Raw genomic sequence first — 21,986 nt, 5'->3', positions numbered from 1 at the left:
AGGTGCTCTAGGAGAGGAAAAACTGTTAGTGAAGAGTAAAAAAAAATGCCTTCATCCTTGGTAGTGCCATTAAAATATCCAGCATAATATAAGGTATACAGCAAACAAATAATTAGGTGGAAAATTTACTAATAAATATATCAATATTTATTAGGTATCATGATAAGTAACACATGTGACAAAACCAGATTTCAGACACACAGTTTTTACTGAATCTGAAAACATGAACCAGAAATAGACCAGACATTCAGATTGACTCATCAACAACAACCATGAGTACAGTTTAAATGTATGAGATGATACATATAAATAGAAGTAACAGACAATTCCTGTGGTAGCTATTTACAAATTTTGTAGTAAAATCCAGCATGGTTTAATCGCTCGCAAACTTCATAATAAAACTAAAACTTGTGGCCTTTATTCAATTCAAAATAAACATCACACATTGCTATATTGCTATTTTTTTTAAATTGCTCAACTCAAAATATAGGATCATTGTCAGATTTCCATGGCTGGCCTGCAGCTGGTCTGAGACGACCTCGTCCCCAGAGGCATGGTAGTTTATGATTGGCTCTCATCACTGCAACACTAGTGCAAGAGTCAGGTTTACGGATGATCTCACACCAGTCTGGATAGTCCACAGGTTTAGATTCACTGTAGGGAAGATTAGAGAGCAGGGCATAGATACATATGCATGGACATATATATGTGCTACACCGAAATATGTTGAGTACTTTTTTGAGTGTATTGAAGTTATGAAAACAAACTCACTGATCACAGCATCCAACTCCAAAAGGCTCCATGCAGACACATCGGTAACAGTCACTGGTGATCCAGCTCTCTCCTATCCCATATACCTGTCCCATGTGTTCACAGGTCCCTGAATATGAGGAATATCAGTTACTGTCAGTGGTGCAAGAAAGATTCAGATCCTTAACTTGGGTAGAGGTAGAAATGCTACAATATACTCTTCTACAAATGAAAGTGCTGCATTCAAAACTTTAAAAACCACATTAAATATATAATGTTAAACTACTTCTTATACTGTTGGGTAATTCATTGTATAACTATGGATAATCCACACACACTCAAACACTGTACCTTTGGTGTTGAAGAAGCACTCCCCGCTGTTATACACAGAAAAACATGGAACACTGGCACTTATGAACAAGAGTAAAGCCAGGAATACCCCTCCTGCTGTATTTGCCATTTCTGTAATAAATCAATGCACAGATTTAAAAAAAAAAAATCACAATAACTACATGAGAGAAATGCTAGGTTGTGTCTTACCTACTGTGAAGTTTCCACTCTGTTATACAAAAATCCTCTGTTGCTGTGTTTTCTCTTTCTGTGTCTCTTGCTCTCATTCACCCTCTTCTGTTGTCCTCTGTTCTCCTTCCTGCTCTCTGTGTCTTCTCTCCAGTGCCAGTCGTGAACTGACGCACTTTCTCCCTGTGGTCTCAGATATTTATATTGCACCAGCACATCTTTATCGCGAGCTCATTTCTACTTTCTTCGTTGCTATTTGTCCACCCCCTCCCTCTCATTAATTGCTATTCTATGTCTGCACACACACACACACACACACACACACACACACACACACACACACACACACACACACACACACACACACACACACACACACACACACACACACAAGCTTTGTTATTACAATGTTCGTCATCCCCTCTTGTAGCGCACCACAGAAATTGCCCCAGAGTATACAGTGTGCACCCTTTCAGATAACATTTGACTCAGGGGGTGCCATTTGACCCTATCTCTAGATCACACTGGTGACACCATCCACAGGACAACCAGCCAGTGATCTATTGTCGTGCACAGGAGCTGCACATGTGTGTACATACACATGAACCTTTGACCCCTGCTCAGCATCCAGATGCTATTTTACTGTGACATTCAAAGAAAATATGTTTTAAAGCATAAAATACTGAATGGAAAAACATTCAGTATTTTTGACAAGAAATGTTTGTTTTTTGTTTGTTTCGTTTTTCTTGGACATCATTTCTGCTGCGTTCAAAAAGAGGTGCTTGTTAAGAATGCTTGTTAATTGTATTTCTCTTACAACTCTCAAATCATCTAACTCAGTGATGCACATCAGTTGCTTAATTCAGTTTCATGTCATATTGTTAATGAATCATCATGCCAATTACAAGATTTGAATATGGTTTTACATGATTCAGTGAACTTTAGTTTTCCTATTAACCTCTGACATGGTGCGGTTTTACGTCACGTGTGTCGTGTGTGTGGTTTGTTTCTGAAGCAGGGGAGGGGGGATGACATTTGAGAGCATCTTGGTTGAATTTGAGGGGTTTTTTTGTGTTGGAGGATGGGATACCTTCTTTGTGCTTGGATTTATTTGAATAAACCACCCGGAGTCTTCAGATAACATGCATGCACAGACAAAAAAACTCACACACAGATTTGTTTGTCACTTTTGAGGAGACTTCACTGCCTACAGGCCTCCTCAGAATTTAACCCACCCTCTGTAAACACACAATCTTTTCCAATCCCTGAACAATAGATTTAAAATCAGGCCTTAAACTGGTCTTCAGATGTAACCACAGGTCAGGGTCAAACCAGGTGCCCTCTAGTGCTGCAACACACACATTGTCGTGAGTGTTTTCTTCCATGCAACTTTTCAGATGTATTCACATTTTCAATAGATTCCCTCAGGAGGCTTCTGTGCATCACATCCTGTCTATCCAGTTTCCTAATGGTTGTCAGAACATTTTCAACAATGGTATGTACAACTTTGAAACATGAGAACAGGCCTTCAGTGGTCAGGTATTCACATTATATTGTAGTTCTGAAGTAAATGTCATTATGTCATTTTGTCATAGTGTACTCTTACACAGCAACTAATATGATTACAAATCACATTATTTCTCACATACCACTCATTTTCCAGCCAGTGCTCCCACAGGCTTGGGCACATTAGGATGTAATTTATTATGCTTCCTTTGAAAATAGACTATTACGTAATAAAATGTTCTTTAAAGAATTCATTGACTGGGAGGGACAAAGTTTCATTAGCCAAAGTCCAAAAGAATATTTCCTCTATGTAAAATCAAGTAATTAAAGTATAAAAATAGTAACTGAAGCCTATAGCTCACTGTGTCTGATGCAATGGGTCATGAATCAGGAATGTGGAGAATGAATCATTGCAGACGATGTTATCATGCCATGAGGCTTTATTTGTGGATTAAAAAGAAAAAGTAATTCTTTGCACACAGCTACTGACAAAGAAGCAAAACAGGTTCATCAGGTTTAGCTGGGGAATGAAAATGGCAGAGCTGCAAAAGATGTAAGACTGTACATTCAGAGAATAAAAAAGAGGGAGTGAAATGACTGACTTCTCCCTGTTCTGATAAGACTGGCTGTTATCAGATTTGACTAGGTTATGATTCCCTAATGTCACAGACCTTTATGGTGCCAGTCAAAGTGTCTGTTTGCTCATGCAGCAGGATGTACTTCATGCTTAGATCCTATTGCAACAAAGAAAAAAAAGTTGCTAAAAAGATGATTGTGTGTGTGTGTGTGTGTGTGTGTGTGTGTGTGTGTGTGTGAAATAAAAATTCAACTGAAATGATATTTTGAAATGATACACCTGTTGCAAACTTTACTGTCCAAAACCATTTACCTGTACATATGACTATGCAGATCTTTTTTTCAGTGGTACAGGAAAAGGACCAGAAGTCATTGCCAGACTCTGTAGGAATATGTCTGATATTTAGTTGACATGGTAAAGCACAAGAACAACCGAATATCAAACATATCACACAGCCTCTGGCCAGTCAAAGCCTCAGCAGACTTGAAAAGCCTGTAGCAGAAAAGAAAGACAGTGAATAAAAATGGGAGTGAAGGAGACAAATACTGTCAATTCAGTTTGTTTCAGACTGAATGTGGGACAATTCCTTTGTGTACATGAGGTATGTACAAGACAAGTTCAATGGAGAAAGACCTGAACAACCTGTCCAACACAAGAGGGATAAAAAAGAGGAAAGGCCTTGCAGGGAGGGAGTCACCAACAAAGGGGGTCCTGTTAGCATTCGAGGTCACCTATCACCTTTGAGGTCACCTATCAGTGATCAGCATTTGCTTCAGGAAACATGGGGTTGATGGGAAACAGTGGACGACAAAAGCAAGAAGAGGAGAGGCGAGATTCTCAGGATGAAACACTTTGCTCTTTAAACAAATTCAACATCACATGCAAATACAAACACAGGGGTACTTACTAGTTCTCTTTATCCATACATGCTGTCCCCGTGTCCTCTCAGTGCAAGAACTGGTAAAGAAGAGGTTAAAGTGATTCACAACTAAGTGTTAAATGTATGTACAAGCTATGATCTGTGGCTGAGTGAGTGAGCAATTCCTCAGTGGGACAGCATTTATATATACAACCCTGTGAGTTTGGGGGGGACCATCTACACACGCTCGTTCAGTAACACACACACCCAGCGCCCAATGTAATTAGAGGTATATTGATCAGCTACTGTGGCCTGCAGCCTTTCCTGCCCACATTAGCCTGATCAATAGATGTGATGTTCATCCTGCTGTGAACTCCCTCACACACACACACACGACCCCAGAGGCAGAGTCAAATAACTTTGAGTTATTGCCTGCAGGGAGGGCAAACCTGAACACATGATGGTCACTTCACTAAGTCACTAGTTGTACCCTGTTACAAATAAAATGTGTTTGAATTCAAAATTCAAACATATTAAATAACAAACATTTTAAACAATAACTTCTTTTAAGGATGTATGTTTGCATTACCGTAAATATACTTTCATAACAATAAAGGTGTTAAAGGGGCAGATAGTTGCACAGCACAACAAAACCTTGTAAATAAAATGTGTAACAATGAATTCTACTCTGTCAGCATCTGTAAAATTAATTTTCCTTCACAATACCCAAATTTCTGTCAATAGAAAGCGCATGATTTCTATTTTATTTCAAAAGTGGAAAATTGGTGTAAGGACACGTTTTCAATACTACTTTTGGATATTAGGCTACCTGTGGAGAAATCGACCCACACACTGCATGGCGATATCAAGAGATTCATCCAGAAATGGCAACCTGCCACAGAAGCTGTGGAACCTGCAGGGCTGCATATTTTCCTGCATAACATACAATCTCAAAACTGATTACAATCAACCGAAACATTTTCACTGTAGTCCTGTAAAAACCTTATGGTGCTTTTTTATTTTATTTGTGTGTCTCTTATTTTGTGTTTGGCAGTGGTGGAAACTAATCTGGTACATGTACTTAAGCACTGCATTTTATTACAGTTAATAGGTACTTATTTTTCTGCTCCACAACATTTCACACCCAAATGTTGTACTTATGGGATAGGATGCACTGCTATAGATTAAACTACCCAGCAATACACACAGTAGTAAAAGTTATAACTTTACTTCTACATCATGAAATGCTGCTTACACAGTGAGTAGTAGCATGAGCTCCACAGTCAAGGTGACCTCTGGCTTTTAAAATGACTGGTGATGGTACTATCACTCCATCTGTGTGGTCAGTGGGGTGGTGTGAGACTCCAACACATGTTGACTTCACATTATCTGCTGGATACAATGGTTAATGAAGTATACACTTTCATCTGTGGGTGAGTGAGGATTTTTGTTTTTCAATCAGCAAGAAACAGATGTAGAACAGGTAGAGATGATGTGAAATTTCTGTACAGTATATGATTCATAGAGACATCCGGTACTTGACTGTGTCAGAAATATCTGTCCTGTGTCATGTTTTGATCTACAAATATCAAACAACGTCATCAGTACATCAGTACTATTTTTAACGCAAAGGTACATTATACATGTTGTTTTAAATCTCTCTCTCCACACACACACACACACACACACACACAGATTAAATTTCAGTACATTTCATGAACAACAGCCCTCGTTTATGACATCAGTCACACTGACTGCTCCCCCCCCCCCCCCCCCCCCCCCCCCTTCTCTGTATCCTCTCCTGCTTTGATGCTGACCTTGTGAGCCTATTGGGGCGGAATGATAGCCCTCTGATTGCCTAATTGTGAGCCTGGGGGGAGTATTTTAATCTCTCACAGATGGAGAGCAGTGCGAGGAAAAGTGAGAGATGATAGTATACAATATAAAGCAATATGAAGCAAAATTATTTAAAAAGGATCTCTGATCCTTTGCATCAGTAAGCATGACTTTTTCAGCCCAGTGATTCATATGTAAGTTATCAGTCATTAGTTATCTCCTCCACAAAATGCTACAAAATACAAAAAAAAAAACAAAAAAAACCCAAAACTCATTTACCTCGTTTAGCTTCAAAGTTATGACACTTTTCTGCTCATATATTAAAGATTCAAAGACTAAAAAAAAAGGTTTAAAATAAAAAATCCTTGAACATGCCAAAGCTGCTTTGATTTTGGATGAACTGATAATGTTATTGGAGCCTGAGTTTATGCAGATTTAGCTCAGAGGACAAACACTGATATATGATTTGACACTCAAGTGTAAGGCTGCAGCACTAAAACATCCAATCATGCACAACATCCATATCTAACTATCAACTTTTGTGAAAAAGGGGCAAAATCCAAAATCCAGTAATTCATTTTGACAAATGAGGAATCTGTGTAAGTCCATAACAATTTCTGTGCAATTGCTTAAATGAATATAATTTAATGGGGAGCCTTCATGGCTTCAGGGTACAATGCTGCCCATTGCCTGTCCACTCTCCACTATTTTTCTAATTTCTAATAAAGCCATAAAAATGCCCCTAAAAAATCTTAAAAATAAATGTATTGCAATAAATTTGTAACCTTACAGGGAGTCTACAAAATACCAGAAACATCTGTTCAGTATAATACAATCTAGTAGTCTTACAATAATTATTACCTTTGTGAACAAAATTGTTAATTTTTTGTTGAGAATGCTCCAGAGGGATGAAAACCCGCTAATGTATCTCTAACTAAAACTTTACAAACCTGCTGTGCCAGCATTGTTCCTTACATTAGCATGTATGATCTAACAAGTGTGTTTCAAAGGGCACTGGGAGGTAAGTATGTGTAAAATATGACCCTACACACAAAAAACAACAAACATTTTTATTTAAAATTCACTCTCCAACAGAAAAGATGATGCTTTGTGATTAACCAGAACACAAACAGAGCTTCACCAGGATAACAGAGTGAAGTTTATACATAGTGACAGACAAAGGCTTTGGGTTCTCTGATTGGTCTCTCTCTCTCTCTCTCTCTCTCTCTCTCTCTCTCTCTCTCTCTCTCTCTCACACACACACACACACACACACACACACACACACCCGAACCCTGAGGCAGGGTCACTAAGAAACAAAGGGGCAGACAAGGTTAGCAATGATTATTCAATACCTATACTGTGTTTTTAGTGTTGGAGGTAAAGGAGTTATCTAACAGAGGAAAAACAACTTGATGAAAACCAAAGGCCAAAAAGCATAATGTACTGCCGAACAAAAAGACTTTGAATGAGATCAGATGTTGTGTTGCTGAACAGCGACAACGACAAGAGACAGAGGAGGATTTTGTCTCTCTGTTTGTCCTCCTTCCTGGTTCAGAGTTCTTTGTATTTCCTATTTGCATGCTGTCAAATAACTGACATCGTGACGTAAAAACATAAATTTTCCATTACTGGAGCTGTGAAAGGGATGGGCGACAGTCTGAACACAGTGGATTTTGTAGAGCTAAAGACACTATGTGGGGTGGTCAACATTTCTCTTTCCACCTGCTCTGTTTGTCTCACAGTTTGCATGCATTAATCATTACCTGTGCAACCAGGATACAGGTTAGTGTGTGAGTATTTCACAACCTTGCATCTATTAAACCCCACACCCTGACTATTGTGTACAGTGTTAGCATGTTGTGAATTCTCACATACTATCAATTACTGCCCTGAAAGACCAAAGAGGTGTGTGTGTGTATGTGTGTATGTGTGTGTGTGTGTGTAGTGTAGTGTTGTGTATGAGTAAACACTCATACACACATAGCCTTCCTAAAATGTTATCTAAGTGTTCCACTTTGGTTAAATTTTTTTTTTTTTGACTCAGTTATTGGGTTCACCCAGCTAAAACTAATCAAGTCTATACAACAATCCTGCAGTAAATCTTACCTACATGATATATGTTATGATGTTAAATCTGAACCTATTTTAGAGACTGAATGCTCATGCTTGAAGGTTGCAGCTTGTGGTGGTGCTATTCCAAGTGGTATTTCTAACATTGATCAAATCACATCTGCTGAATAAGATGGAGTTCACCAATGTGAATGACAAGTCTTTAAACTTCTCAGTAGAAAACTCTTTTAATGACAACTGGGTAAACTCCCAGACTGAAAGCTCCTAAAACATCTACAAAATGAAAACAGTCTCAACAAAAACTCAACATTATTACCTTCATGAAGTTCAGCTGTAAGGTGACCCAGAACAATCAGGTGATGTTGCTGGCTCATAAGATGCACCTGAACTTCAGTGTTTAGCTCACTGAGGAGATGAAGAGAGGCTGTCAAAGAAAGCTTTAGGTGCAGGTTACAACATTAAAATGCTGTTTACAAATTATTGTGCATGTATTAGTAACATGTAATGCTCTGGAAGGGGTCATTCTGCATAATGAGCATCTCTTCTTTTGATAGTCTGAGCACATAAAGCTGATAATATTTCTGTACTTTTACTTAAGTAAGAATTTGAATGGAGGACTTATTAGAAATAGAATATATTTAAACCATGGTATTTCTACTTCAGTAAATGATTTGAATACATCTTCCATCACTGTTGGTGTAAAGAGGCCTGTAGAGGACCTTGCACGTACATGACAGAAATATTGTCAAAAGTAATCACTTTCTGTCACCAGATCACCAAAAGACTTGATCAAATGTAAGAGAGATAAATGGTCATTAATGACACTTTATTTTCCTGGAAAAGATTTTTTTCAAAATTAGTACATTATTGACATGGTTCTGTAAGCATATAAACCTTCTTTTTTAAAAACAGTCAGTTCATAGCTGCGCACTTATTTTCTTTTTACCATGAATCCAAAATGAATTACGGCAGACAGACACTGTTGCTGCACAGCGAGTGATCGAGCTCCAGACGACGTGAAGCCGAGCAGGTGGAGGAAGTATTTATCTCCTTCATGTTTATTTAAAGTAGGAACCTGCAGGTCCACCCACATCACATCGCATCACTCCTCTATTTAGTCAGTAATTTCCTACATTTCTCACATTGCTTTACAGTTCCCACAAATGTGAGTGAACTCTTGAACCTAGCCACCACAACATGTTTATTACAAAGCATTTTATCTGCAGACATAAACATACACACATACACACACACACACGCACACACACACGCACACACACACACACAAACACAAAAGTATGTGCCCTACTCCTAAATGTGTCATCATTCTTCTTCCTTTTGTTGCTTAAAAATAAATAACAGATTCACATCCCTATAAGTGAGTGCAGTCCTACTTTAGATCTTTGCAGACATCAACCCAGTAAAGCTACATGCTGGACAACACAGGTTGTAATTCCTCATCTCTGCTTAGGGGCCTCTGCCTTTGGCTCTTCTTGTTTAGGAGCCTCTGCCTTTGGCTGCTCCTCTTTAGGGGCCTCTGCTTTTGGCTCTTCTTGTTTAGGAGCCTCTGCTTTTGGCTCTTCTGCTTTAGGGGCATCTGCCTTAGGCTGCTCTTGTTTAGGGGCCTCTGCCTTTGGCTGCTCTCCTTTAGGGGCCTCTGCTTCTGGCTTCTCTTCTTTAGGGGCCTCTGCCTTTGGCTCTTCTTGTTTAGGGCCTTCTGCCTTTGGTTCCTCTTGTTTAGGGGCCTCCACAACTTGTTGGCCACACAATGTGCTTTAAGAGAGAATGCATAGAAATCATTATGAAGGTTGAGAGCACTATGCAGAATTTTTTTTTTCCAAGTCCAGTAAAGTAAAATAATCACACCTTGCTGCTTGTGAATCTTTTTTCAAAAAGCCACACACTGCGCTCTGTGCTGCTAGTTGCTGTTCCAGTGTTTCCACTTCTGTTTTCCAGCTGGCCGTCTCCTTATCGCTTTCAGCTGCATTTTCATAAGACATGAGAAATTTTAAGTGTTTTACAAATTAAAATAAATAAATAAAGTAAATTAAAAAGCAGGAAAGGGAAAGAAAAAAAGTTGCTCTGTCTCTTCTCTCAGTTAATGAATATATACATACCACCTTTGGACCTTGTGGCCCATAAAGTATCACTTACCTTTTAGATTATTGAACTCTGCCTCTGCAGATGCCAGTTCATCACTTGCAGATTTCTGCAAGTGGAAAAGAGAATCTCAGCAACACAAACCAAAGTTTGTTAGATAAATCTTCTCCACAGACACTCAACATCCTCTAACTATACATCTTTAATTTAAACAACTTCCTTCTGAAGTGAACGATGAGGAATCACACCATAATCCACTGTGAAGCCACTAAGTTAAATTACAGACTGATACCGAACAGTAGGTTTGTGAAACTGAAAGGTATATAAATGCAAAATCTGATTTTCTGTGATTTAGCCACACAGAGCCACAGGGCCAATACATATCTGACTGTCCTCTTTTGCTCCTCCACCATATGAGTGTTGGCAGTCCTCTGGACACCTGACACCATGCACCTTTATGGTGGTGCACATTAGTTGTTATTGTAAAGCAGTGTAGTGTGTAAAAATGTGAGAAAAAAAAACACATTTCAGTACAGAAATACATGGGGCAGAGACAGGAAGTGTGGGGTGGGGGGTGACTAATTTAGCTGGCAACACACTCATTTCGAAAAGGATAAAAAAAAAAACAACAACAACATCCACTGAGATACGTAGTGTAAGGACATTCAGGGGAAGTGATTGGGTGGCTAAATAAGGAAACTGACATGTGACGCCATTAAGGCTAAGGCCTGCCATGTATATAAGCAGGGGGCAGTATATAAATTTACATCATGAAAACCATAAATACAACAGTTTACAAATCATATAGGAAAAGGAACAGCATTGTTGTTTTCTTTGTTGCTTTTTTAGGCCTATTGTCAGCCCCTGCTCTGACTGTACAAGACAAGCCTGATTTTCTGGCAGGTGCTGATCACATTCATGTTATGTCCAAACCAGGTGAAACAGGTTATGTGTGTTTTTTTTAGCTTGTAGGTTTGTGCAAAGCCAACACTTAACGGGTGTAAAATCAGTCGTTCCACGATAGGCCAAATAATAATGAAATATGCCAATAGCTATTAAGAGCTAAGTCAGTAAAGGTGATTAAAAAAAACAAACTAAAATAAACAAAGCAAAACCTCACCTGGCCACAAGTTCAAGTTCCTCTTACAGGTGTTTCTGTTTTAACTGACTTAACTGACACAACCTACGTCTCAATGTAAACTAAACCCAGCATAATAATGGGATCACCATCCACACCCTCTCTGCTTGCATCTGTCATTTTCTCCCCACCTGGTCTCCCTTACAAATGTCCACATCACCCTTCGTCTTATCCGCTTTGGTCTGGAGCATGTTCGCCTCCTCCTCCAGCGCTTTCAGGTCACTTTGGGTCTTATCCAGCAGTTTCTGCGTCTCGTCGTTCTCGTTCTGATACTCTCCCAGCACATCGAAGGTCACCCGCAGCTTGATATCCTGAAACTTGTTCCGTTTTGCCTCTTTGTCCTCCTCCTTTTTCTGTACTTTAATTAACCCCAGCAAAGCGACAGTCACGACTATTGTCAAAGCTAGAAACACCGGCACTTTCATTTTTGCTTTTTGTTCTTTTTTTTTTTAACAGGGGCTGCAAGTCTTCTTTGAGTGAGGTGTTTGTCCTTGGTGATGAATGGCTATGTCTTCCTACAAGATGTTACAGCACAGCTTCTTTAACGTCCATGTGGCGTTCAGAGTCACCCAGTCCTCAGCCTGAACACAGAGCTGCTCTCTGCGTCGCCCTGGTTACACCTCTCTGCGTTTCCTGAATTCAAATCAATCAGCCACGGAGGCAGACTCACCTGCACCTCAGGATTGGACACTCATTCCTGTGCGTTCAGCCTGAGCTCCGCAGCTTCGCCCCGATCTGTCATTACAAAACACGCCCTCTTCCTGAATGGCTTCCAAAAAAGAGGCAGGTTGGTTCTGCAGACACCTGTTAACATCCTGCTCACCTTGATCAAAATGAACATCCTCACAAACGAGTCAAATGTGACTGTACATCAGCACGCCAGACTGTTTCTGATGGAAAAATGTGTGTTGTTTATTTTGTGTAATGTCTCATTCTAAAACGAAATACTACACTGTAACATTCAAATTCATTTGACTTCTTAAAGGAACATGTTTTTAAATTTAAAGCAGCCTGATATTACTTTAATAATTTTATCTCAGATTTTCTACGTAGAAAAATATAGGAGTATCAAAGTGTACTTAAAGTATCCAAAGTAAAATGCTTGTGCTACATTATCATATAGTTTGTATTGTTGGATTAATATTAAATGATGCATTCACATGTAAGCAGTCTTTTAATATTGTTGGAATAACAGTGCACTATTTTATGAGACGATACTTTTTTATTTGAATGTAAAATCTTAACTTGCAAAGTAACTAGTAACTCTAGCTGCCAAATAAATGTAGAGTCAAAAGTACTGTAACTACCCGTAAGTGGCAGAAAATGGTGAAACTCAAAGTACATCAAATCATTACTTGGGTGAATGCACTTTGTTAAAACCACTGTTTAAAGGGGCAGATTGTGTCAGTATAAAGTTTGTTTTCAACAATGAGTGACAAGAATAAAGGTTATTCATATTTGTGGATGTGGTAGTTTGCCAGTCTCACCTACATTGCTTATTCTTTTCATCACGGCTTTCATCACAGACCACACTGTACATGATGTTATAAGATATTCAGTGGAAGTAATATGATCACGATGCAAATACTTTGGAAGGTGTTTGTGTGACTGTATGCCTGAGAGAAATAGGAGAGAAAGGGAGAGGGAGTCACAGGAGGAAATAGGTGGATTGTCACGCCCAGCTTGTTGAGCAGGTAGAACAGGTACCAAACACAGTAGGCACTGTCACCCTGAGGGAAGGGGCTGGAGGACACACGCGAAGAGAAGAGAGGATACCCGGAATGCACAGCAAGTGATCGTCAGCAGTCTCCACCAGCTGGGCACCCCTCGTCGATCCAGTCCTTCGTTGTCACAACCAAGATGAAACCGGCGGTTGTTTTAGTCGGCCTGAGTGTTGCTGTCATGGCTGTAATGGTTTTCCAGGCCGTGCGCCAGGAGCTGAACCTGCGTAGTCTGAGAACCCGCATGGTGGAGAACTCGGCGGCGGTCAAGAGGAAAGAGGAAGCCATCATCGAGGTGAAAAACAAGATCCAGACGCTGAAGACAACCCTGGCGTCTGTCAACGCCAAGATGGATGAGCTGAAGACGAAGAAGGCAGATACTGAAAAAGCAACACAGGAGCTTGATGCAAGTTTGCAGACCTGTAACTCAGAAAAGGCAAGGGGTGCACCCGTATACATTCACAGCTCCAGTTGTTTTCCATTTACTTGTACATATTCACTACTCTAATGCATGAACTACAATTATAACATTATGTAAAGAAAGGTGTCACTTTTCAGGATGGGCATAATGTACTAGCTAAATTGACTGTGTGAACTTGGCATGACAGGATCCACTCGTTCCTTTGTTCCATCCAAATATTTGATTACTGTTTCTTTTGAACCTGCTGAACCTGCTTTTTTCCCCCCTCCTCGTGCATTAATCTGCCAAATATTTTCACCTGTTCCCTTGTTAGGCAGCTACTGAAAAGAAGAAGACAGAAGTAGCAGAGGCCCTGACTAAACTCAAAGGTAATGGAGCCTTTTGTTTCAACACTGGTCTGGTGATATCAGCTCTGGGCACATGGTTAAAAGTTTACTAGTGTACACGCATACCTGCCAATCCACAACTGATCCAGACAAGAGAATGAGACAAACCATAATGTATCTCTATACATCTTAAAGGCAGTTTAAAACACATGGGATGAATTGGAGCTGTTGAGGCACATCAGTCTCACACCATCTACACAGGCCTCTGCATAACCCAGACACCAGGATCCCTGGGATAACTGTTTTGTTTTCAATTTAAACCTTTATGATGGGAAACCAGTGGAACTAGATGTGACAACACTATCCCGTTTCAGTCACTGATCTGCATGTTGCTTATCCAAGCTAATTTAAATCTGTGCTCAGCAAAGTTACCAGCAGTCATTTTCATCTTTGCACCTTTATAACTGGTAAAACCTGTATTTGGTTTCCACTTAAAATCCTTCATTTATACTTTATTTTTATGTTTTATATTTTATATTTACTATATTTATATGGACATTGTGTCTCTTTGCTGCACTCTGTAATTTCCTCAGCTGATCATGAAGAGGCTAAAAACAAGGCTGAGGCAGACATTCAGGGCTTGAAACAACAGATCTTGGACAGAGACAAAGCTATTTGTGCCTTTGCAGATACAACAAAGGAGGAAGCACGGTAAGATCTGAAACAACTACTTATATCCTCAAGAATAAGATTGTGACCTGTATCCCATTACAGAGCAGCACTGCATAATAGAATAGTGGCTATAAAAGTAAAGATGTAAGGCAGCTTTATCAGGGCTTTGCACACTTAATTAACTTTTTCGTTGTTGTTTTTTCTTAATTTTTCAGGAAACTGTGTGGAATTTCTGAAGCTCCAAAATAAAGAAACATTTAACTTGGACTGTGAACTTTTTAAAAAAAGAAGCAAGCCACGCATACAAGGACATATTTTCTAATATCACTGATGTGATTATAGGTCCACTTGTTTCTTATGGGAAAGTAAAAACAAGGTTGATTTTTTTCAAAACTGTCTGTACAACATTCATAGAACAAATGGCACAGACAAAGGGAGTGGGGAAATGTGTTGCATAGTTTTATATCATTTTTTATGTGACTCTGTTGGTTGATTAGATTTAGTTTACATGTTTGTCTCTGTGAAACACTTTGACAAACACTTGTGATTATAGGCTTCAGAAGTAAATGACCTTGACTATTATGTAGTGTCATTACCAAAAATAGCTTCCCCTGATTCAACCAGTAAAGCTACACCTGAACCAGCCTGCCTGAAGCATGTACCGTCTATCTTTTGGTGCCCAGCCCCCTGATGAAACCTGAGTGACTACCAGCAACCGTAAAAGTACACGATCACCATTTCAGTGTTTGAGGTCTTAGGTGTGGAATCATTTGTTAAACAAATATACCATGTTCAGTGGAACTATAAGTTTATGCTTCACTGAAATATTGCATCATGTCACATGTTGGAGTGAGAAGGTCAGTTGAAAACAAAAACACTCAGAATAAATGGTAACTGACAGGCAGATAAACATATGTCATGTTTCCAAATATTAGAACTATTAAAAAGCCATAGTAACACAAAATTGCGCCACGGTATCTGATTTATACACAATAAAATCTTATCTGACTGATAAACTTTCTGGTGTTCTCTTCTGATTTAGAGGTCTGTTTGTGCTGCAGGGCTAAAACTAATATGCTTGACACTGAACTGGAACCCAGTGAATGTGCACAAATGTCTGACACATTGTATTCATCTATCTGACATGTATTTATCTCCCACTTCACAGGTTATAGAAACAAACCAGTTCAATGACATGTTCCTCTATCTCCCCCTAGTGTCCTTCAAAGGACTAACCATCTTCCTGCAATTTTTCAGCACGTGTGTAGTAAGGGTTCCTTAGCATGCATTCCTTATCTGCCTTTTCTTGTCCCATCTCCTCAACTTCAACCTCTATAATTCCTCTGTAGGGTTGGCTTTTTAGATGTTGTTGGTTAACAATGCAAACTGCGGCCTATTTTACAGTTTTGTCTCATATTTTGTTTTGAATGCAAATTGAACAGCTTTTATGAAAAATAATTAAAGTTATGCAAGACACAAAATTGAGAAAACAATTTATAAATGTGGTTATTGAATGCATTTTGTGTGAAAGCACTGAAAAGTGATCTACAGTTTAATCCACAGTAGTCACTGTGAATTGCTATGCTGACTGTGCGAAGTCTTCAAAAAGTGAACTCAGAAATGCATGTAACCAACTGCAATGAAAAGAAAGCAAATGATGCAGGTAATTTGTTTTATGACTGTAGGTATGATAAAACATTTTTGGTACAATTTTGAAAGAGATGAAGGAGTCCTAAATATGATTATCATACTGAATCAAGTCATCTATCAAGTCAAGATTCAAGCAAACTAAACCATTGGTTCTTAACTTTCATAAACAATTTTTTCCGTTTTTCTTTTTTTTTCTTTTTTTTTTTGTTTAATTTGTACCACTGAAGTAGAATATCAGCTCAAAGTCTAGTTCTACGACCAGAATTGTTTTAGTTTATATTGTGGTCATTTGTAGTAAAGTTATGATCTATAAAATCAAATCAAATCATTTCTACGTTTTCTGTTTGTCAAGAAATTAACAGAAATCATATATTAATAAACACATCACTGCAGTACTGTAAGGCTGCAATCAATTTTGGGGATTAAACAATGATCAAAATTGATGCTAATTAATTTTCTGTCTATTGACTCATCCATTACTTAACCTAACATTTCAGCTTTAAACTACTGGTTAGTTTCTGAGGAAACTGAATAAATAATAAAACTGTCATGTATCTGGCAATGGGTATAAATCATTAATTAAATGTTTATATACTGCTTATAGATACTAAATAGGTGGACGTAAAGCCGTCTGGTGCCTACGATCAATGCCACTGTGATTGTAAGTGGGTGTGTCCAAGTTGTCAATAAAGTTTTACAAAACAACATTGAATGACACGGGGTCCTGGTTGGGACGGGAAACAGCCATTCACAATGCGAGGTGTTAAACACGTGATCCAAATGACGTGGTAGCAGGAGTCCCTCGTGCCGGAAGTTGACAGGCGGTAATCTGATGACACATGAAAGTCACCGGTAAAACTACAACAGTGTGTTACAGCGAAACGTTAAACACGACCGTATGCGAAACATGTTTACGGTGTATTATAAAACAGATCAGTGTTTACGGCAGCGATAGTAGTTTGTGACGGTTCAAACTAACGTTAGCTAGCAAGCCACGTCCCATAGCCGTTTGCTGCACATCAGTTGTCAGTTCTGACAGAGTCGGTGTTTGTCCGCGTTTTTACACAATCCTCATCATCTGAAACACAAGATAGATGACAATGAGCCTCGGTAGGTTATTCAAAGGCTTTCAGAGCCTGACTTCTCTCCCAGCCGTGAGGACTCAACTCAGTCACCGGTCTTCCTGCGTTTCATTCAGGACCAATGTGGTAGGTAGAATGAATTCTGTTGTCATGAAAGTGCTTGAAATGACTGGTCGGATCTTTGTGAATGGGAGTTTTATCTGTAAATCTGTGTGAACTCGGTGGCTTTGCTCTGCTTTCTATTCTTCCAGGTGTTTCTCACTTGTAATGATGTGACTGTCCTTTTCCACAGCAGAGGTAGAAAAAAAAAAAAAATACCAGCGGTGAAATAGACCAAAACAGCTTGAGCAAGATGATGGGTTTAGTTAGCCTGTGATACAGTGCAGTGATTAATCGATTAATTTCATAAGCATATAATGTCAAAACATTGCTGTTTCTTAACTGACCAAATGTGAGGATTTGATGTTTTTCCTCATCACACATGATAGTAATATTTAGGTGGGCTATTTATCAGTATCTGTGGCTTAGTTTATTACATAATATATTTTAATAATGGAATTATAAGGGGGGTGAAACATACATCAAATGTTTATTTTACAAGATAATCCTATAAAATGCTACATTATATTAAGAGGTGTTTCTAATGTTTTGCCCCATTTACAAACTCAGAATCCAATTTTTGGCATGTGAGCTTAATTCAACTATTTTTACATAAAGTTGTGACATGTCCTCTCTCAACACTGTGTCCCACCACTAACTAAGGTTGTTATGCATTTTCTTGTTGGGTAGGCATTGCCATCACCCTTTTCCTCCAAGCCCCGGGACTTCAGCCTGCCTAACTCCTCATGGGGCCCAGAAATGATGCAGTTGTATGAGCATTACAACAGTCAGTGTGCAGTGGAGACAGAAGACGGAGAGAAACAGGGAGGAACCTGGACGAGACTGCCAAGCTACAATCGCTCCCTCAAGTATGCTACAGGTACAGGTGCACACTGTGACTGTGATGTTTGTCCATGTTTCTGCTTGTTTTGTTGATGAAGTGGAGTATGCATGGAGATGGGGCTTCTTCATAGGTCTGAACTGTGTTGTATTTTGTATGATCTGTACTGAGGTCAAACCAGTCTTTGTTAGGTAGAACAACTTTTTAAAGAATCTGTTTGCCCAGTGCTCAGCAGACGAAGCTGCCTGACTATTACAAAACTTAAAACAGTACACACATTGAATCATCCCTGCAAGTTCAACATATCACCACCTATGTTTAGCAACAATGAATTTTCCTAATTCCTAAGTTAACATTTAAGTTATTGCTATGCAGCTTTAAAATGCATAAATACCCAAACATGCTATGAATATGTTTAACTTGAAATTGTATTGATTGTCTCTCACCTTGAGAGACAAGTAGATACTGTATCTGTACACTGGTTTGACTTCTAGATGTGACATTCTCAGATTGTTTTTGTAGTAAGACACATTTTGACTCTGTAACACTGTACCCTTTTACTAGACATAAAGAAACCCTAAAAGACAAATATTTTTGATACCCTACCACCCTTCTTTCTCCTATAGTTATTATGTATTTATTCCTGGGGTGCCTTTGTGTTTTTCCATCAGGCGGAGTGTATCTTAGCAAGATTATCCAGTCAAAAGCTCGTCTATTTACCCGCAACATCAGAGACACGGGGGCAGCATTTGAGTATGTTCTGTTTGTTAACAAAGAGGAGGACAGGTGTGTGTGCATTTTCCAGGCTGGACACCTTCTGGAGGGGCCACCAGGGTGAGATAACTGTCTGTGCTTGTTGTAGTTTTACACACCACTTCCACTTGACTGTACTTCATACTGAAAAGAGCACAGTAACCTTCTAAACCTTTTATCCATTTTGACACTTTATTGCCTCTATACTATCAGGTTTCCAATACAGGCAAAATGCCACAAGTAAATATATTTGAAATACATTTCAAATAAAATAATTTAACTAAATTGTCCACTTTCAAATCTTCAAACTTCACAAAGCTACACTTTTAAACTTTGGATTTGGTGTCTAATAGATATTGTGTGTGTTTCCAGACATGTCCACGGGGGGGCAATAGCCACTATGATTGATACAGTGACTGGGACTCATGCTTCTCTACTCTCTGCACCAGTTATGACTGCCAACCTCAACATCAACTACCGCAAGTACGAGATAAATATATTTTTTTGCAACATGCAAAAATTGATTTGGTGTATAACTACGTTTAGAAGTAAATAATAATATATTTTTAAAAACATGAATAAATAAATTTTGTATTTAGTCATATTTGTCGCCCAACAGAATTAATGTTTGAAGTTCTCGTTAAATATTCACCAAAATGTAAAATACCTTACTTGAAATTCTAGTTTATGGTTTGCATTTCTGTGTGTTTTCTATGTTTCTGTGTCTCATTTGTTTTCATGGAATACATTTAGCTATCTGCAGGGTGTGTAAGTGGTGCAGAGTCCCTGGATAAGACTGCATGTGCTCAGGCAGAACAGTAGAAGAGACACTATAAAAGTTTATTTATTAACCACTTATCAAAGCCAGACATTGCAGAGTGCTTCACATGCATAAAACAACTAAACAAACAATACAAATAGACACATTCCTCAAAATAGAGGGAACAAGGTGAAGAAAATACATCTTCCAAAGCAAACTAATAAAAACAAAAGCACAAATGTAAAATATTTAAATGACATTATTTCTGAAGCCTATTGAAATTAAATAATAACACAAATGTTTGCCAGAGGTGGTATAGTTTACATTGACTATGAATGAAGTCACATAATTTAATGCACAAAGCGAATATTCAGCTCAGTGATCTTTGTAGTTGCCTCACAGTGGTAGTTCAAATGCTCTGTTTCACTCACAGCGATCGGCCATGGATCATTAGATGTTTGCTGAATATTCAGAGATTACAAAGTGCCCTCCCTAACCCACATATCAAAATAATAATAATAGTAGTGATGTCAGTAGGTGCATCAGAGAACAGCGCATGATTGGTTTGTCTTGTTGTCTTGTCTCAAGCCCCATCCCACTGGGAAGTACAGTGTTGATTGAATCCTGTCTGGATGCGAAGGAAGGCAGGAAAACATTTATTTCGTGTAAAGTGAGCAGCACAGACGGCTCCAAACTGCACACAGAAGCAACAGGTAACGTACATTTTTATGCACACAACTTGTCCGATGGGACGTGTGTGAAAGCACGTAGTTATATCTGCTCTTTGACCTTCTGTATTGTCACCATCCTGTTTTGTTCTTTTTTTGTTGTTGTTGTTGTTTTTCATTCTTCTTGTGCAGCACTGTTCCTGTCAATCAATGTCAGCCACCTACTGCGGAGAGGGTGACACAAATGCACCAGCCTAGCACCCACCCAAACACTGTCAGCAAGCTGAGGCGTGTGTGAGTGTGAGTGTGAGTGTATCATTGGTCTGCAGTATTTTTGCAGGAGTGTTTATTTACCAGGTGATTTTAGAGATAACTTCTCTAAACTTGACTTTTTATTATATCTTAATATTTATGCATCTCTGCTCGTCAGTATGTTATTAATAACAAACAGTTTCACGAAGTACCTTTATTTGACTACCTCTGGTTAGTGTTACTAACACATCCACAGAACATATCTAAAGATCTGTTATTCAGCTAAGTGTTAAGGGTTATTTATTGTAACTTTTACAGTGTCAGTGGTTTTATGGAACACTGGGTATTTTGAGAGTGAGGCTATATTTCAAAATGTACTGTACTTAAATTTTTGTTTCCTTTAATAAAGCCTTACCTAAGGGTATTGTATAAATTATACAAAGCATGTGTTTGTTTGTCAGATAATGAAATTGGAGCAGGGAATAAAAAGTGCACCATTTCCCTTTTTTGGTTAATAGACTTAGGCTTTAACCACTACAACTTCAAAAAACAAACAAAAAAATGCATCTTGAATTAGATATAGAATTGCACTTACATTCAAATGGAAAGAGTTCCATTAGTGTGATTAAAAACTTACACTATCAGTTAAAAGTTTGAGAAAACCCTAATTTTTCCAGTTTTTATTGAAACTGAAGCAGCTCAAGTCCAGCAAATAACCTGAAATGGTACTTGGGAAAGTGATAAAGTGACCAAGATAAAATGTTTAGGTCACCAAAACTGAAAAATCACAGCTTTCCTGCAGCAATGGAAGTAAATGCATCCTTGAAAGTTAATGCAAACAGTTCGTACAGGTGCCCTAACCTTTGTTGATCATTTACAGACACTCTGTCTGCACAAAGGCAGAAACGGTGTTACTATATCGTCTAGAACGATACTGTACTGCATGAAGTAGTATGGGATATTGCCGTCAGAATAGTAAGAAAAAGGCAAATATCAGAGAAAGACAGACTGGTCGGTCAGAGGTTCATCCCACAGCAAGATAATGACCCAAAAACGTTATTTAAAAAAAAGAAGAAGTAGACAGTGTTCACATGATGCAAGACCAGCACTGTCTCCAGACTTAAACCCCATGGAGCTGGTTTGAGATGAACTGGACAGAAGGTGAAAGCAAAGCAAACTGAAGTACAACACATTAGTGAGAACTTCTGAAACAGTGCTGAAACAAACTTTCCGAACAATATTTCATTTCCATTGTAGATAAAAGGTGACAAGTGTGTTTGGTTGCTGAATGAGTCAAAGTTTAGATTGAATTTAGGATTTAAGATTCCAAGATATTTTTTTTTAATCTTTATTATTTATTTATTCTATGCTTTTACATCAGAG

At 38.6% G+C, this 21,986-nt stretch overlaps 4 protein-coding genes across 7 annotated transcripts; 2 read left to right on the top strand and 2 right to left on the bottom strand.

Annotated features, from left to right (window-relative positions):
* Nucleotides 1–479: 479 nt before the first annotated feature.
* Nucleotides 480–1,210, bottom strand: msmp2 (microseminoprotein, prostate associated 2). Its single transcript, XM_041045051.1, has 3 exons — nt 1,102–1,210; nt 772–880; nt 480–654 (listed from the first exon to the last, which is right to left on the bottom strand). The coding sequence occupies exons 1-3, from the start codon at nt 1,208–1,210 to the stop codon at nt 480–482; spliced, it is 393 nt and encodes a 130-aa protein (XP_040900985.1).
* Nucleotides 1,211–8,925: 7,715 nt separating this feature from the next.
* Nucleotides 8,926–12,057, bottom strand: zgc:174935 (uncharacterized protein LOC796019 homolog). The gene is made up of 4 exons (XM_041045383.1): nt 11,490–12,057; nt 10,275–10,329; nt 9,987–10,101; nt 8,926–9,893 (listed from the first exon to the last, which is right to left on the bottom strand). The coding sequence occupies exons 1-4, from the start codon at nt 11,781–11,783 to the stop codon at nt 9,578–9,580; spliced, it is 780 nt and encodes a 259-aa protein (XP_040901317.1). The 5' UTR covers nt 11,784–12,057; the 3' UTR covers nt 8,926–9,577.
* Nucleotides 12,058–13,069: 1,012 nt separating this feature from the next.
* Nucleotides 13,070–15,235, top strand: si:dkey-87o1.2 (uncharacterized protein LOC796684 homolog). Its single transcript, XM_041043371.1, has 4 exons — nt 13,070–13,515; nt 13,814–13,868; nt 14,420–14,537; nt 14,714–15,235. Exons 1-4 carry the CDS (start codon nt 13,219–13,221, stop codon nt 14,745–14,747), a joined length of 504 nt encoding a protein of 167 aa, XP_040899305.1. The 5' UTR covers nt 13,070–13,218; the 3' UTR covers nt 14,748–15,235.
* Nucleotides 15,236–16,967: 1,732 nt separating this feature from the next.
* On the top strand, nt 16,968–21,030 carry them4 (thioesterase superfamily member 4). 4 transcript variants are annotated; one of them, XM_041044789.1, is made up of 6 exons: nt 16,968–17,356; nt 18,020–18,209; nt 18,842–19,004; nt 19,296–19,406; nt 20,272–20,396; nt 20,544–21,030. In XM_041044789.1, the coding sequence occupies exons 1-6, from the start codon at nt 17,243–17,245 to the stop codon at nt 20,588–20,590; spliced, it is 750 nt and encodes a 249-aa protein (XP_040900723.1). In that variant the 5' UTR covers nt 16,968–17,242; the 3' UTR covers nt 20,591–21,030. The 4 variants fall into 4 exon arrangements, with proteins under 4 accessions (XP_040900723.1, XP_040900722.1, XP_040900721.1 ...); XM_041044788.1 differs by having other exon boundaries at nt 18,020–18,215; XM_041044787.1 differs by having other exon boundaries at nt 20,272–21,030.
* Nucleotides 21,031–21,986: the final 956 nt, after the last annotated feature.

Source organism: Toxotes jaculatrix, chromosome 8 (assembly GCF_017976425.1).
Source record: "Toxotes jaculatrix isolate fToxJac2 chromosome 8, fToxJac2.pri, whole genome shotgun sequence".
Classification (NCBI taxonomy): Eukaryota; Metazoa; Chordata; class Actinopteri; family Toxotidae; genus Toxotes; species Toxotes jaculatrix.
The sequence above is the reverse complement of the archived record's forward strand: the minus strand, read 5'-3'. Positions and strand labels throughout refer to the sequence as shown.

Coding starts and splice junctions, on each gene's coding strand:
- msmp2 (XM_041045051.1), bottom strand. CDS start 1,210: ATGGCAAATACAGCAGGAGGGGTATTCCTGGCTTTACTCTTGTTCATA. Junction 881..1,101: donor GTGCTTCTTCAACACCAAAG/GTACAGTGTTTG, acceptor CCTCATATTCAG/GGACCTGTGAACACATGGGA. Junction 655..771: donor GGAGTTGGATGCTGTGATCA/GTGAGTTTGTTT, acceptor TCTTCCCTACAG/TGAATCTAAACCTGTGGACT.
- zgc:174935 (XM_041045383.1), bottom strand. CDS start 11,783: ATGAAAGTGCCGGTGTTTCTAGCTTTGACAATAGTCGTGACTGTCGCT. Junction 10,102..10,274: donor AGAGTTCAATAATCTAAAAG/GTAAGTGATACT, acceptor ATGAAAATGCAG/CTGAAAGCGATAAGGAGACG. Junction 9,894..9,986: donor AAAGATTCACAAGCAGCAAG/GTGTGATTATTT, acceptor TCTCTCTTAAAG/CACATTGTGTGGCCAACAAG.
- si:dkey-87o1.2 (XM_041043371.1), top strand. CDS start 13,219: ATGAAACCGGCGGTTGTTTTAGTCGGCCTGAGTGTTGCTGTCATGGCT. Junction 13,869..14,419: donor GGCCCTGACTAAACTCAAAG/GTAATGGAGCCT, acceptor TAATTTCCTCAG/CTGATCATGAAGAGGCTAAA. Junction 14,538..14,713: donor ACAACAAAGGAGGAAGCACG/GTAAGATCTGAA, acceptor TTAATTTTTCAG/GAAACTGTGTGGAATTTCTG.
- them4 (XM_041044786.1), top strand. CDS start 17,243: ATGACAATGAGCCTCGGTAGGTTATTCAAAGGCTTTCAGAGCCTGACT. Junction 17,357..18,019: donor TTTCATTCAGGACCAATGTG/GTAGGTAGAATG, acceptor CTTGTTGGGTAG/GCATTGCCATCACCCTTTTC. Junction 19,005..19,295: donor CTTCTGGAGGGGCCACCAGG/GTGAGATAACTG, acceptor GTGTGTTTCCAG/ACATGTCCACGGGGGGGCAA.